General features: G+C 38.7%; 2 protein-coding genes across 4 annotated transcripts in view; one reads left to right on the top strand and one right to left on the bottom strand.

Moving 5' to 3' along the window:
- Positions 1–6,026, top strand: part of rgl2 (ral guanine nucleotide dissociation stimulator-like 2) — a 33,202-nt gene extending 27,176 nt beyond the window's left edge. For all 3 annotated transcript variants that reach the window (XM_040030799.1, XM_040030797.1, XM_040030800.1), the window contains 8 exons: positions 222–308; positions 398–430; positions 801–922; positions 1,050–1,136; positions 1,872–1,965; positions 2,120–2,344; positions 2,563–2,677; positions 3,851–6,026. In XM_040030799.1, coding sequence (XP_039886733.1) covers positions 222–308; positions 398–430; positions 801–922; positions 1,050–1,136; positions 1,872–1,965; positions 2,120–2,344; positions 2,563–2,677; positions 3,851–4,032 — 945 coding nt within the window. In that variant the 3' untranslated portion in view covers positions 4,033–6,026. The remainder of the gene's footprint in view (positions 1–221; positions 309–397; positions 431–800; positions 923–1,049; positions 1,137–1,871; positions 1,966–2,119; positions 2,345–2,562; positions 2,678–3,850) is intronic.
- Positions 6,027–6,096: 70 nt separating this feature from the next.
- On the bottom strand, positions 6,097–16,367 carry dnase2 (deoxyribonuclease II, lysosomal). The gene is made up of 7 exons (XM_040030808.1): positions 16,044–16,367; positions 15,345–15,442; positions 14,981–15,152; positions 13,843–13,948; positions 12,679–12,843; positions 7,712–7,930; positions 6,097–7,556 (listed from the first exon to the last, which is right to left on the bottom strand). Exons 2-7 carry the CDS (start codon positions 15,440–15,442, stop codon positions 7,192–7,194), a joined length of 1,125 nt encoding a protein of 374 aa, XP_039886742.1. The 5' UTR covers positions 16,044–16,367; the 3' UTR covers positions 6,097–7,191.
- Between the last annotated feature and the right edge of the window lie 634 nt (positions 16,368–17,001).

The following is a 17,001-nucleotide window of genomic DNA, read 5'->3' as shown; positions in this document are numbered from 1 at the left end:
TTAATAGAGGGTTGTGAGGGCGATCGACCAGCATGCAACAGCAAAGTGGAACAGCGAGCTGTTGTCTTTGTGTATGTGTGTGATGAGCTAAATCCCAAGCCACTGTTTGAAAAATAGCTGCAGGCGGCAGCTCTGAAATCCCTCGCTGTGTGGGCTCTTTACATTGTGAGTAGAAACCTCTGAGGAAACTGATGAAACACTTTCTTTTATTTCTCACACAGTCCAACGCGCAGGGCACCGTGCCCTACCTGGGTATCTTCCTCACAGACCTCACCATGCTGGACACGGCAGTCAAAGACAGGCTGGATGTAAGTTGATTTCATCTCTGTCACGTCCCCTGGACTTTTTATTTTACAATTCTTGAGCTGACATAACAGATTCTGTCACTCCTTTGCAGAATGGCTACATCAACTTTGACAAAAGGAGAAGAGTAAGTGTTGCAATACACATCAGTTTGAGAGATAAAAGGTTCAAAGTTGAATACGTGATCTGTTTTAATGCTTATGATAATAAGAGAGATTCTGCATTTGGTTAAGCTGATGCCCTGATACTAAGCAGTTTTGAACAGAGTAAGCTCCACTTTTTGCAGCATTAACATAAGCTGCTAGTGTAAGTAAGAAAAGAGTGTGTAAGAGGGAGCAGTAACATAATATCTGAGGGAGGAAATGATTAAGTGTAGGGTGCTGAGAGGTGCTTCTGATACAGATGAAAAAAACTGGCACAGTAATAAGAGAACAGCTAACACGGGTTGGGTTTTTTTTGTTGTGAAACTTTGTGGTGATATGGCTCTTTGTTAACAGGAATTTGAGGTTTTAGCTCAAATCCGGCTCCTGCAATCATCCTGCAAAAACTGTGTTTTCACTGCTGACGAGGCCTTCGTGCAGTGGTATAACAGCGTGCCTACTCTGAGGGAAGAGGAAAGGTGTGTGTGCATTTGGTTACAGTCGAGACAACCAAAAACTGCCTTGAATGAATTCATTATTTTAAAGACAGCTGCTGTAGCACGTGTTGATGGATGAAGAATGATAAAGTTATCCTTAATTTTTCAGTTATAGGCTGTCCAATGAAATCGAAGCACCTGGCGACCCGAGCCCTCGCGGTCATGCCCCAGCTGTCGTTATCACACAGTGTCCAGAGTAAGCTAAGCAGAGCTCCCTGACTCATTCATAAACATACACATAACACTAAATATAAGTATATATATGCAATACCAGATATACAGTTTAGGATATAGAATTTTAATGGGAAGCGGATTTTGGCTTCTCAACTCGTCAGTTGGTGACCACTGCAGTAAAGAAGCTTTAAAAAATATTTCTCACTACATTGGCAACAAACCAGAGCCCTGGATTGGTTACAGATATTTTTTAGGTTTTATGATACTTTTTGTAATTATCCACTTTTACCACTGGAGGGCAGGATTTTAGCCATTAAAAAAGTGCTCATGTTAAATTTTTGATATTTCTTTTTAGTCCTGCCTTCATTTCCTCAAGAAGATTTATGTTTTATCAGACCGTCATTCTAAATAATAATTTAATGACTAATCTGGTTAAATTAATGTTGCATGAACTCACTCCACCATCTTGTGGAATAAGCTGGTACTAAATAAAAGTACAGACCTATTTCAACTTAAGCTAATATCTCTTTGGACCTAAGGTCACGGTGGTTGTTTCTTCGTAGGTTTAAGTTTTTTAATAATTTTCATAGAAACAAATTTGAGCCTTTAAGCCTGTGCTGCTTAAAATTTAGATTTTAACTGTTTAACTAAAGTTTAACTTTAGTGTAAAAACTTTTTTGCAAATTTGTAACAAATAAACCAGTTTCCCTGACAAGTTTCTCAGATTGTTGTGTTGTGTGTTTTCATGCATTTCCAGTCTAAGCACCTCCCGAACCAGCCTGGCTGGTGACAGTGACAGCTTCTTTGACTTTCACTCACCCGTCAATAACCTGCTTTCAAAGCTCACAAAGGTAAGTCACTCAACAACAGTCATCAGTCAGGTTTCTGTTTATATTATGTCATTTCACAGTAGGCAGGCTGGACTGTTTTGCATGTTTAAATATACAGATTAGTTTCCGATTCCACTCAGTCATTATCATTTTCATGATTACTGTTCCACTGCAGCATATGAGATCTCCGTCTGTGTCCTGTCTGGATGTTGACACGTCCCCTCCTACCAATGAATCCAACCCTGCCACGCTGACTCCAACCACTCCTACAAAATCACACCGTCGATCAGCCTCCTGTGGCAACAATCCCCCTGGTAACATCCAAGGGTCAGGGGCAGACATGCGGATCATCAGGATACGGATGGACCTGGAGGATGGAAACCTGTACCGGAGTATTCTGGTACGAATTGTCTCTAATTAAAATCAGTAGAATCAGCACAGAAGCCTTTGTCATTAATTTATCAGTGACAATTTGCACTTACAGCTTCTCCTCCTATCTGCAAGGACCCCATAATCATAGTAATCAGAGTCAGATCCTCAGGATACAACGGACCCAGGTTATTATTAGTGCAAATCAGGCTGTCCTGTTTTCACTGTTATTGTCCTTTGTCGCCTCAGGTTACGAGCAATGACAAGACTCCCACTGTGATCAGCTCTGCCTTAGAAAAGCACAATCAAGACCCCAAACAGGCATCCAGATATGAGCTGATACAGCTTCTGCCTGAAGGAAAAGGTAAAAAAAAAACGAATCGATTCGACAGACACAATGTTTAAAAAAGTCATCATTACTAATATGACCAGTTTTGTCAAAGTGGTTTCTCTTTTCAGAGGAGACAAAGACTTCATTTTGAATTTTTTTCTTTTGACTAACCCATCAGTGCCACAGTTAAATTATAATTATTTTTTTTTAAATTTTAGTCTAGTGTGACACATGTACAAAATCATTACCTTTGTCAGGAGGTTATTAACTTTTGAGGGAGTTTCATCTGATATTTGTAAGGTTGGGCATTTTGATTATGCAGATCTTTGTAAAGCAAGTGCTTTTTGCACATATTGGGACAGACAGTATGAGAAATATGTGCAATCAAATAATTATTTAAAATCATTATGAAAATCCAATTAATAATGTAGGAACTTGAAGAGAATACAAACCTGAATGTTTGAACTGCCAATGCAAAGCTGAGCTTCCTCCTTTGTCCATTAACTAGGACAGTTACAATCAGCTGCTTTGATGATCTCAGAACAGCTAGACAGACATCAAAATCTATATTTTAATCTTTAATCTATATTACACATGTGTAATACTTTCTGTACAACCTGGAACCTCAATTAAATTTGGATCCTTGAGGATCATTTTCTTACTGGACCACATTCAGCATTTTTGAGATTTCCCCCCCTTCTCTCTCTTTTCACTTGTGCCTCTGCAATGACCACGAGATGTCCTTCAGTGTGTCAAAATGGCAACCGTTTAATTTTCATTTCATGTCTGGACAGAGGACAAAGGAAGTCTGCTGAATATTCTCCCTCAGACAGCTGGTGATATCATAACAGTCAGCCTGGGCAGTCCTGCAAAATTTACAGCCACAGGCATTCAAATGTAAAAATAAAAAGCAACACCCCATAAGCATGATTCTGATCGTGCTTGTGATGCTTCACTGCAAACTGGACTGTTGCCAGAGACAGGATGTACTTCATGATTGCACTTTTTATCATTAATATCTGTTATTAGAACAGCACATTTTGCTCTTGAGCGGTTTGCAGTTAAAAAAAGACTGAAAATTAAGAGAAAATACAATTTACTACAAGTTCTACAAGTCAAATCCATTAAACACTGCAAATGAATCTCATTAGAGCGCAGCAGCCTTCACATGTCATGTATTTATTCCTTTCTCTTCTCTTAAAACAGAACTGGTCATCCCTGCTACAGGAAATGTCTTTTACGCCATGACGTCATCTAGTGTTGATTTCCTGCTAAGAAGGAAAGACGGGAACTCCCCGTTTGGCTCGCATCCGATCAGCACAGAGACGAGCGCCACTTTTCCTCGAATCAAGGCCAAGGGAAGGAGACTGGTCAGGAATCTTTTTTGACATCAGATTTTTGTCTGCTTTGTCTACCGAGGTGGAGTTCTCTGATGGTCTCCCAATGTGAATGCAGAGTGAGCTCTCACGGACAGTAAATGTGGCCTTCTCTGTCCAACACAAAACCTACACATGCCTTTCTCCTGTGCTCCTGCCAAGCTCACCAAAACACCAAGAAGAACTCTGCTTGTGTTTCAGTCAACATCTCCTTGCAGGAAGGTGTGGCAGATATTTCAGAACTCCAGCTGCTGTGTTCAACAGAGCTATTTGCACTTTTCCATGCACGCTAATTTACATCCCGAAGACGAGCAGTGAAAGCCTTTAAGTGTACCTTTGGTACTGGTTCTCAAGTCCCTGTCAGGTAGCACTTGATGCTTTTTATCATTACAACTCACAGAAAGAAAGAGTTGCTTTAATTGCTACAAAACACCAAGAAATCCCTTGTTGTCTTGTGCCTCATCTGTGACTGACATTTCCGAATGTAAAAAAGATTTGATTGGTTGGAATGCGCTTCTGTGATTACCCAAGATGCTGTTGAAGGACTTGAAGTGTGTTTTTTGGGGGGAAATGAGATTTAATGAGATCTGAATCGGAATCAAGACAGTGCAAGTGCATCGTTGTAGCAAAACACTGGAGCTTTTCAAATGAGACATATATGATTTGTATATATTTATATATTTTGTATGTCTGTGTGATCTCAGCATTGTGTGACAGGTCCTCGCGTGACAAGTAACTGTTTCAACAAGGAAAAAAATCCTTAAAATAACTGCAAGAAACAGGCTGACATGTCCACAGAGAAGGACAGCTATTTTAGCTTTTACTCATTTCTCCATAAACTTAAAGCAGCAATAATCAGAATTTTAGAATAACAATGAAACTCTGTTGTAAACTGTTGTAATGAACTGCGGTCAGTTTATTATCAGTTCTGAAGCTCTGCTCAGTTTTTAAGGCTCTTTTAGCTCGTTGTTTTGGTTTTACACTCAGAAATACCACCTTGTTGCAGCTGTCACCAACAGATATTACAAAAGCAGCTCTGATTGGTCATCTTTCTTACCTGACTCGAATACTCATGCAATTGTGAACCAACAGGAGAAGTCAGAGAGCCACATAATTTTCTCAGGAGCTGCTGGAGACCAAAGTAAACCTCAAGGAAGGCTGATAAGGACTAATTAAACCAAGTGGACAAAATGTATTTGCAAAGAAATTTTTACAGTGTCACCTCCCTCAGCTGCACGTGAATGTACGCAGCTGTGTTGCTACGTTACAGGGTGATCAAACATCACTCAGCCTCTTAAACCTCGTGGATGAAAACTGATTATTGCAGCTTTGAACTTTAAGCACTTTTAAAACAGCTTTGCTTCAGTTTGTTACTAGAAAGGAACATAAGTAAGAGAAAAACACTGCCATTGCTAAGTTTAAGGTTTTTCAGGTCTGATATTTTCAACAGAGCATAAGCTAAACTTAATTTATGCAGATTTTCCAGTAGCTCAGCAGGAGTCCATCTTCACTGCAGTTTACACAGACCGCAAAGCCTCAGTTCCAGCGTCGTGGCTTCAGTGAACATCTTAACTTCAGTGTATGTCTCTGAAACAAATCTTGTGACCTCTGGTCGTCCCGGGTCAGTGCTGGTGAGGCTCCTTTTACCGGCCGAGGCACGAGCACTGAGGGGCCAGGGAGAGGATTGTGGGTATTAAAAAAAAGACGTGCAAGCATGATCCCATGCTACAGATTGTTTTAGTGCCTTTCTCTGCTGGGTGCTCACTTTCTCATGTTTGCATTAGAATGTATACAGCCCACGTGGAGGAACTGCAGACAACTCCAGTGCTGTGTAGTTCCACATCAAAGCTATTTATGCACTACATACAGTATGTCCTATTTTTGTGGTAATAAATTTACTTTTATATGAATTTTAATTGTTTTTGACTGATGTTCAGTACTGAGATGTTTTTCATGCTGCTGAGTATCCCATAAAAAACAATTAAAGTTGTTGCTACTTGTCAAAATCATGGCATTTCTGTTTTTCTTGTGAGGGGTAAACAAAGGAAAGAGGATGCGGATCAGTGACTAGAAATACATATTTTTCTTCGTATCTTTATTCAAATTCAAGACAACCAGTGACAAGACAATCTTCAAGCACAGTCAGGGTCAGAATTAATGTATATATGTGGAAAAGTATCAAATCTAAAGGACATGCTGGAGATGCATACACACTCATACAAGCCTGGTTAATGATTCAAGTGTCTGTAATTTATCCTCAGTGACAGATTGTTATTAAGCACAATCATTCCCACATTTGATTAAAAAGAATTAACCAGCAGGTTTGGAATTCTCCCTGAGAATAAACGAGCTAATGTTTAAAAGCAGAAAATGTCAGTGAGTGAAACGGCACTCATCCCGTTCGCACCAGTGTCTCTTCAGTTTCTCTGAAAACAGTACCCAGTGGTTATAAAGATGCTTGAACCACTAAAGTGCCACTTTTGAGGTTTTTGTCTTTTACAAAATGAACATATTACTCATAACTATTCCAGCTCCAGAAAATCTAAAATTATAAAGAGAACAACTCAATAACCCTTGATAACCACATGAAATCATTCTTAACAGAGGAACAAGTAAAATGCTCCCAATGAGTGTCTGTGGCTGATGGAAATTTTATATTTTAGCTAAAGTTGGACGAGTCGATCATTTCATTTGAAGTATATGTCTACTTCTCTAGTAGGTGTGAGTGATGACTGGCTTTAATGTGTAATGTCACGACTTCTAGTTACACCTAAATTAGATGCAGATGTTTGGTTTTTTGGTCACTACGAATCAAATCTGAAATAAACAATAACACCTGCACATACTTGAAAGTCATTACTATTTACTGTTAAATAGTAATTATTTGAAGATGAGACTCTATGGACTGATTGAAATATTACATTGCTGTTTGTTGGCATCTTACTGTCATCTACTGATCACTAGATTAGTGTAAAACTTCTGGCAGGAATGTGTTTAAACTAAAAAACTGAAATTGTCTAAATGTTAAAGGCTAAATATTTCACATAGATTTCACTAGATGTGACCAGAAATCTGTAACAAATAAATCCACATAAAACCCTGTTCGCGTTATATTTTTTCACCCTCATGACTCATCATGTCCAAGTTGACACATCTGGCTCCTCCAGACTCTCAGCACTGGACTGTTTTTCCTTGACAGTCCTCACAGTCCAAGGCCGCTGTTCGGTAAGCCTTCCACACCACCGGATCACGATGACACACTGTGCCTCCACCCCGCTTCTCCTCAGCCTCATCTCGGTTTATGTCCCCGACACACACCCAGCCTCCACCAGCCCCAGTCTCACTGGGGCTCACCGCCCATTTGGAGTGGTCCTGGCTGGTCTTGAAGGAGAACGTCTGCCCAGGGTTGAGGAGCTTGATGTTCAGGACCTTCCAGTCATCCGAGCAGTCGGAAGAAAGGATGCCCGTGGAGCGAATCCAGAACTGGACCAAGAGGTCTGACTGGAGGGTTGGGGCCACCCACGCATGATACAGATCTGATGAAGGGGACACAAGATGGATGAGGGTGTTTTTGTTTTTTTTTTACATTTTTTATTGCAAGTAAACTGTACGAATGCTCTAAAAATATTCAGGGTCACAAAGACAGAAAAGGGTTAGCCTTAGAAAAGACATCATTTCGATTAAGTTGTACCGTTGTCAAAAGAGGCTCCTTTGGCAAAGCTGATGAAGTTTGTCCCACCCTTTGAGGTGAGTGTCACGCTGCGATTGGACACAGGTTTGGCATGTGGAAAGAATTCATATTTCCGATTTCTTTTGTCACAAAGAGCAGCGAGCGAAGGCACCTGGGATGCCAAGGACTCTGGGATGCTGCAGTCATACACATTAGGCTGATTGATCTCCAGCTGTTCTCCTGTGGTGCAAAAGAAATTAGATTTAAAGCAAACCACACCCTATAATAACATCATCCTTTAAGTAAAGCAAATAAAAAGCACTGTACTGGTGACACTGGTTCAAAGCCATTTGACGGACCTGCACTGGAACACTGTGCACAGTAACATATAACTAAGGTATAATCTAAGTGTACATACAATTAAGGAATAACTTTAAAGTTTCTTCCTGTTTGATGCCTGACGTAAAGCAAGTTAAAACCATAATCAGATCTCCGTTTATGTCACACCAGACCAATACATACAACTTCAATTCCAACAGAGCTGATACAGGGCTGTGTTTATTACTGTGTAGCATTCCCTGGTCTTGTAACAAGGTTACAACAAACAAACACCCGGGAACTGAGAAGACCCGTCGCAGCACTTTTTGAGAGACTTCTTCAGAGAACAGTTTTCCACTTTGTTTCAGTCTATTTTAAATGAGCTGTGAGAAAATGAAGGGGCTTCTGGATCTTTGCACTTGTAGATGTCACAATAAAATGTATTCACAGACAATGATTTCTGGAAGTGTTGTTAAGCCAGTGCAGTGATATCTACGACAGACTCTTGCCTGATTGTAATGGAGTGCTGCCTGGGGGCCCACAATACTGATTTTGTTGTTCCTTGCGCAAATTTCTACAGATTCTTGGAATCGTTCCATGATATTATGTTTTGTAGATGATGAGCTATCCAAAGTACTTGCAATTTTCCTTTGAGGAACAATATTCTGAAATTGTTCCACAATTTGTAGATGTACTTTTAACAGATTGGCAAACCTCTGCTTCTCTAAGATGCTCGTTTTATACCCCAATAATGTCACTAGCATGTTCCACAAGCTGTTTCTTTTTAGATCCACTTACTTTTCCAGCCTTTTATGGCCCCCATAACAAAATGAGCCAATATTTTCCATGAAACAGTAAAATGTCTAAGTTTAAACACTGAGACATTTTGTTTGTTTTATTTGTGCACACAGAACATTTCGCAGGAATAAAGATTATTGGGGTAAATTAGAAATCGTGTCACTGCATAGTTTGTTGAGCGTCACAGCTTTCACTTAGTTGTTATTTATACATTATTGCTTATGCTCAGCGCTGTCTGCAGCACATGTAGCAGAGAACCGCCATCACGCAGAGTTAAGCAGGTTGTTATTAAAAATTCTTTTCATCAGCCTCCGGTTTAAGTATTGCTCTGGCTTTACTTTTAACTGAATTTTAAATTAAAGCAACACAAAAGTAAAACGGAAAATAAAATCTTGCTCTCTCCTTTCAAAATATAAACCAAAGCAGTGCATACTGCAGCACTGAAGAACGTGAAAAACTGGAAAAAAAAACTTCAATTCTATTCTCTTTATATACATTCATGCATAAGCGAGGCTGAAAATGTCATTTTTACCCATAAAAGCTACGTAATGGCGATGTCTACCAATTGGTCGACTACTCTGGACTGAAATTCTTTCACAACTATCTGCAGTTTCTATGCATTTCTGGTGAGATATTAATAGCATTCAGAGGATGAGTTCTTCTGAGTTTGGTAATCCTCTGACTTTTCGTCCTGTCACCATGAGGATGACATTTTTGGTTTTAATTAAAACGTCTTGACATTCAAACGACTCTCACGATGAATCCCCTGACACACCTTCATCTGGCACAGGCTGCAGAACAGACTTTTATTTGCCTAATACTCTGGTTTGAGGCCAATTGCCCACATATGCCAGCTGATATTGGCATCCTGGCTTAATGAAGAAAATACGTTTGTGACAACTGATAAATGACTTAAATACTTAATGTTTTAGCACAAACTGAAACATAAGCAGTGCTTCGAATAAAAAAACAAGTAAGTAGCTTAATTAAAACATTAAGAGGAAAATAATTCTGACAACATAATAAAAACATTATAGACAGTAGTATGAAATCTCCATTTCTCCAAATTTATGTGCAAATGAACGCTGCAAGGTGCTTTAAAATAAAAACACGATGAGGCTGTGCTCACCTTCTGCTGTTTAACCCTGCAGACTGAACACTCTGACACTCTCAGCATGTCAGCTAGAGAGACGAGAATCTGATAAAGCAAATCCCTGCTAGAGCGTGAGGGCCAGTATCTCTATGGTTACATACCTCAGTTTAATTACATTACCCCAGGCACTGCCATAGCAACTGTGCCAACTGCTGGATCTGCCAGGGAACTGCAGAGGCAGCCGGGTGACATGGTGATGACACCTGTTTATGCTGATTATCTCAGTTCAGGCTGTTTTTGTTGTGTCAATACCTGAGTCGATTATTAAGCACCAGACGATACTTGAATCATCTTCTCCGGGGAATAATAATAATTGTAGATACTGACACAGATTAGTGATTAAATGTGCTTAAGAAGTTTTCATTATTAGTGTGTAACATATACCGGCATAAATCAGCAGTATTTTTGAGCACCACATGGACATTTACTGTTTAGGTGACCTTAAACAAAAGAGAACACAGAGGGAAATCATTACTAACTGTTGATGGAGGCCCGATTTTTGTCTTTTTCTTTAAATAAACAATAGCAACCATGATCTGTTTAAAAAAAGAGGCAAAATTACAGGATAAAAATTCATCGCAACGCAGAAAAAGAAGTACTGTATGCTCAAACATTCCTGGGGAAGGACTTTCTTAACCTATCTTGTGATGGATGACCCTCGGCCATCCCGGCACTGGATGTCTCCATTTTGTTCTGGTTTGTGCTCCGCTTTGTCCTGTAAGAGCTGACAGGGGAGTAAATGGCAGCATGAGCTATACCTGCGTGTTCACCTATAAAAGCTCCCTACTTTCCGCAGTCACTCTCTGGTGTGATCTCAGTGTGATCCTTGGGTTTCTCTGCCATTCATCCACACATAGTCTACACTACACGACTGACCCGCAGACAAGCATGTCTAAATTTAGCTGTGCTTTTGTAAATCAGTTGTGTCTACCAAGTTACCAACTCACCTTGTCTCCTGTTCTTTGTCATAGTCCGTTAACTGGATTGTGACAAAGAGAGTATAAAAGTTGTCTTATATGTAAGACTAATAATGAAAATATGCTTTATAGTTTGAAAAAATTGCACTGCCATTTACTTAAATACATTGCTTCTTCTTTTCACTTTGTAACTTTGTTAACCATGTCAAAAAACTTAGGTATATATAAATTAACTATTATATATATATATATGTATTTTTTATTGCATATATCTCTCCCTCTTCATCAGGGATGCATTATCTCATACTTCTAATATGAATAGCAAGAAGTGCTGGTATGGTGCACTAGTAGTAAACCATTCATATACAAAGATGCACAATCACTAATCAATGAACTTAATTAGAAAGCGCTACGATGTTTGATGATATTGACTGGTTGCTTTTTACTTTCCTTGTTTTCAGTCCAACAGACAGAGTTCCAGTGAGGATGTTCATATTAATCGTAATCAAATAAGCTCTGTGAGAAAAAAACGGGGAAAAAAACTAGTTCAGACTGCGATAAAGATTCAGTGTCAATCAGGCTTTTTTAAAATTCTTGACTACCTGGATTTTGTCACTGAGAGGACAGAAGCCCAAACAGCAAGCAAACTAAGTTGTTTTAAAAGAAAGAGGAAGAGAGCTTAACTCATAAGGAGGATAAACTGAGAAATCTCACTAAAGTCAAAGTATGAGACAAATACTGATTATTTTCAACTGTGAATGATGCAAAACTACTTTTGTAGGGTTCAAGAATAAAAGCGGAGCTGGAGATGAATAGAGCAGGTCGTCCTTTATGTGGACAAATATAAAATAGCATTAAACCAAAACACTTTGCATGGTTGTCTTTTTACTTTCTTTTTTTTTCTTTTGTTAATGGACTGGTATTCGTATAATGCTTTTCTGTTCTAACTGAGCACTCAAAGTCCTTTTTACAAAAAGCCTCTTTCACCAAATCACACACACATCCATATAAGCTATATTTCTATACCTAAGCACTTTGTATAATATTCACACAGTGGATGCATAGGGTGACTTGGGGTGTAGCATCTTGTCCAAGGCTACTTCGACATGCAAGCTGGAATAGCTGGGAAATCAATCCTTCGACCTTCTGATTGGTAGACGGCCCATTCTACCTCCTGAGCCATAGTGGGAGGGAAGGGGGTGACTTAGAGAAGCCAGACTACTGGGACTATAAGAAACTTACAAAAACTTTGCAAATACATATTTTACTCTATTTAACAGCTACATCGTAGCTGAGATTACACTAAACCGAAATGGAATCTCTTTTTATCTCTATTTTATTTAGTATATTAGAAATTGGTTGGCAGAACATCCAACAGCTTCTGTGAGCCCCAGTTTGGTCTGCAGGCCTTAAGTTAACATGGTTAAGATGTTTGGCTGATACAGTAAACTACATAAACATGAACTTCTTATTCGTAATCTCTCACAAAATACTACCACAGGCTACAACAGCTTGACTTTTTAACTACCAAGCAAAAATATTACCCTAATAAAGATATGAGATTGAAAAGAAACTCTTCAGTTCCTTGTTAATTAAAGCATATTTAGTCAGACCAACATAACTGCAGACAGGGAACAGAATATGAATCGTCATTAGCTGTCTGGACCTTCTCCTCCCAGCACTCATACTGTGATTGCAATCTAATACCATCATCCATTTAAACATCCTCATTAAGTGTTAACTGCATTTTTATATCAACTCTTTCTTCGCTAAGAGGCCACATGGCATGGCTCCAGTCTTACCGATGGTCTGGAAATGGTCGAGCGGGTATGTAACACAGATGAAGTTTTGCCCATTATTCTCCCCGCTGCTGGGGTAATAATACTCCCCTGCCTGTTGAACAGGAGGAAACTGAGGGGTGCTGTGGACCAACCAGAAACCCTGATTTTTATCCAGCAGCACAACACCTGAGGAGCAGAGATATTAAAATAGTAAGAAAAATACATCAGACGTTTTCCCTGAAGATGGTTAACGTGGACATTCAAGTGAAAACAAAATATATTTATCTATGCTCATTTGTAATGCGCATTAATCTGCACTTCTTTTTTAATAAGTAGAATTAGAACATATAAATGATGAAAGAAGAACGTGAGGTTGATAAGGAGATGTTTCAACATGTTTTTATTACTATAACAAATCTTTGCCAGACTTTTTTTTGCCCTTGTTGCAGCGTTTTTAAATCTTCCTAGTATCAAATTTCTAATGAACATACCGTATACTTTTCATGTAAGTAAAAAGAGGAGCTTGAACATGTGATAGGTTGTCTTTATGCTTTTTTTGATTTAAAAATTTTTTGCTTTTTCCATCCATTCGCTCTTTATCCACGACCAGGTTGTGGACAGGGGCATAATTTCCAGGGGGGTTAGGGGGGTTATGACCCCCCCCCCCCCCCCCCCAATAATCAGACCCAACCAATATAACCCCCCCCCCAATAAAATTATGAATTATCTTGCATAAATAAGCTGTTGATTTTCTTTACTCGTTTCAGGTATTACCAGCAAAATAATTGCATGTTCAATCATCTGGGAATTTACACAGATTTCTTTATCTATTTAGACAGAGATCTTTACACCCCCACCTCCCAATGTTCAGCACAAAGTTACGCTGATGGTCGTGGACCAGTCTAAGCTTAGATGCCCAGATGTCTCTCTCCCTAACCACGTTATCCAGGGGGACTACCAACATGTTCACAAGCTAATCAAGAGATATAATCTATCTAGCAAGTCTCAGGCCTACCCCAGATTCTCCTCCTCTTAGGACATGCCCGGAACACCTCAACTGGCTCATTTTGGTGTGGAGTAGTGCCCCCTACTCATCTCATTTTTTTCATACTATTCCAAGATTTTGGAAAACAGAGCTGTATTAATCAAAACTTTCTGCAGTCTTGGGACAATCAGAGAGCTCACCTTTCGTGTGACCCCCTCTGCTCTCACTGTTATGAACCCATCTGTCACCAGACGAGTCCTCGTGTGGCTTCTGGTCATTGTAAAGGATGTATGCAATGTCTGTATTCTGTAAAAAAAACAAAAACAAAAAGGTTTTTAACTGTAGCTTCATGCATGTGTACTCACCGATCATAGAAAATAGAAATAGAAATCACAGAAATAGAAACAAATGTTTTCACCTCAAAAGAAAACAAACAAATAAATAAAATAGCACACACTGACATCCATCACTTTCGGTGATGTTAACCAATACAATTACGCACAGATGGTTGCATCCAGTAATTTTTGATTCAGAATCGTATCCACAAACTCTCTGACATGTTTTGATGAATCTATCAAGTTTTCAATTAGTAAATGACCTTTTCTGCCTCCTAGTTGCACAATCACCAGCCAGAAAGACAGATCACCTGAATGAACAGATGCAGTTTCACTTCTCATTATATGTTTGTTCCTCTGATCTAACAATGTCAACTGGATATAGCAGATGTCTATGAAAAAAATGCTTATTATTGCATATCATGTTGGTGAAACAAGAAGTCTTGTGACTGGGGTCACAAAGAAGAAGCAGGAAAATTTTAAATACCCTAAGCTCAGTGGTTTTCTAGGACTAAAATCTGCACGTAAGCATAACTGCTCTGCATGTAGTTAAAGCAAAGAGTTACTGCAGTTAACAGAAGTCGATGCACCAGCACTGTCTGTCACTTTTGGCTATTGTGATAAACAAAAATGTATTTTAAGTTTTGTGAGTCGTAAGAATTGGAAGTTCAACTCAACTTTATTATACATGGTTTTGGGAGAATATTACATTTTATCTTGTGACAAATCAGTATTTCTAAAACATGACATCATTTTTGGGGTCAAATATAAACTGAAGGTCCACTCGTCTTAAAACAGCTGACGTTTTTTTGCCTTTTAGCATTAATTGTGAATATACTAAATCAATTAATAATAAGGAACTTAAAAGAGTATGATAATCGCATTTTGAAGAACACTTGCTTTCACTTGGGTGTTTTTCCAAATGAAACTGAGCTTACAGTTTTTAAACTTTGTACTCAGTTCCACATTTGTAGCAGAAAAAAGAAACCTGATGGAAACAAACCTTCCCCTGCGTGTACAGCTGTCCGACCGTCCTGCCCAGGGCGCTCGTGGTGTCATTCACTGTCCCCTTCCCTTTAGTCCATCCTTCACTTCCTTGGTCCAAAAGCAAATACATCTCACCTCGTTCAGGAGACTTACTGCCATGCTCTTTGGGAAGTTTGTATATATAGAACCTAAATCAAACAGAGACACAGACAGAAAGGCTGTACATGTAAGAACTGCTTATATTGGTGCATGTCTGTAAATGCTAAACTGTTATTGAAAATATTGCTTCTGTTTAATCAGAATAATACATCTAGGTTAAAACAAACAAATAAGGGGGACTTTTGTACGTGATTTCTCATGAATTGTTATCAATGAATTACCAATCAACAGCATCTCCTTGGTCATTGTAGCAACTGATTGGTGAGCTGCTGCCCTCTAACGGCACGTAGAGGATCAGCACGGACAGGAAAAGAAGCATCTAAGAACAAGAGACACAGAGATATTAATAACTACGGTTAAATATGTGTATATGTGTTAGGAAATTAAATGATGAGTTCACGTTCAAAATATCTGGTTGAAGCTCATTTTTTCTTTTTACCAATAATGACTCCTTCGTAAAGAGTTTCAGTATTCTCAAGTAAAAGTACCAATAAAACAGTGTAAAGTCTTTTTTGTTGGAGTAGAAATATTAAAGTATAAGCAGAAAAATGTCCAGCCACTGAAGGGTTTATTTATTTATTTATTTTTATATTTTTCATACCCATGCATTAGTGGCTATACACTATCATCGGTAAGTTATAACCTCATCTTGTGACTTGTTGGAAAATGAATGAAAAGAAACTTTTAGTATTACCGTAAAAACTAAAGCTCCTGACTACAAAAATACTGTATAAAAACAGAAACAATGATTTTAATATGAAAACATTTAACTAATATTTATCTTCAGCTAAATCTAATAATACTTATGGTTTGATCCTATAAATCAAAGCACAAGTCACTCAGTCGCTGGAATCGTTAGCGGTTACAGATAACTGCGATAGAAAAGTGAAAAAGTGCAGTATAAGTTTGAGTCAACATACCCTCACGTATGTTCTCAATAAAGTCTTGTTTTATTTTGCTGCACGAAGATCGGCTGTGGCCTCAAGTTTCGTCTTCTTCGAGTACATCCCAGCCTACAAGTGTTTCCTACAGGGACTGGTATGTGCTTGTTTTGATCTCGGCCGAAAGCTCCGGGAGGAGACAATGACGTATGACAAAGACAACGGAGCGATCGCTACCAACGGCAGACATTACATTACAGGGAAATTATCGCACTAAAGAAATAAAATCCAATTAATCCTAAATAGCTTTCACGGTTTAGGCGTGAAGACTGTTTTAAGTGCTCCAAAACTTCGAAACTTATCCTTCTCAAAAAGTCCTAGTTTCATGAAGTCATGTGGTTGATGACGTCAACTGGTAGGCGGTACTACCCTGAAAAGCGGCTATTACAAACACCTTTCATAATATAATATAATATAATATAATATAATATAATATAATATAATATAATATAATATAATAATTAGACTTCTTATAACAGAAGCAGATTGAACTTTCCCCCTACTTTAAAAAGACATTTTCAGTATTTTCCCCCTTGAATATTGTTAGTTTAAAACTTAGTTGCATAACTGTAGTTTTTAAAGACGTTCCTGAATCTGTTGGAGCCCAGAAGGACCTCTAAATCACCTGGGTTCCATGAATATTATGGCAAATATATCTTCCTTCCTGTATGGTCTTTGATAAGCAGCCAGTAATCTGTCTAACAACGGGGGAAGGGATACAACATGTTAGGCTCAACCCTATAAACACACACTCATCTTAAAAGTGGAACTTGAATTTGGTAAGATGAACTTCTGTTGTTTCTTCCTGTTTTACTCTTTCACAATTTAGGTGAAAAGTGTGGCTACACACACACACACACACACACACATATATGTATATGAAGATATATATATATGCAGTATTTATGCTTTCTTCTTCAGTTCCCCCTACAACCCT

This window comes from Simochromis diagramma, unplaced genomic scaffold, assembly GCF_900408965.1.
Source record: "Simochromis diagramma unplaced genomic scaffold, fSimDia1.1 OVJJ01000361.1, whole genome shotgun sequence".
Lineage (NCBI taxonomy): Eukaryota > Metazoa > Chordata > Actinopteri > Cichliformes > Cichlidae > Simochromis > Simochromis diagramma.
Note: the sequence above shows the minus strand (reverse complement) of the source record. Positions and strands in the feature narration are given on the sequence as shown.

Coding starts and splice junctions, on each gene's coding strand:
- dnase2 (XM_040030808.1), bottom strand. CDS start 15,442: ATGCTTCTTTTCCTGTCCGTGCTGATCCTCTACGTGCCGTTAGAGGGC. Junction 15,153..15,344: donor CAAGGAGATGCTGTTGATTG/GTAATTCATTGA, acceptor TGTTTGATTTAG/GTTCTATATATACAAACTTC. Junction 7,557..7,711: donor AGGAGCCTCTTTTGACAACG/GTACAACTTAAT, acceptor CCCCTTCATCAG/ATCTGTATCATGCGTGGGTG.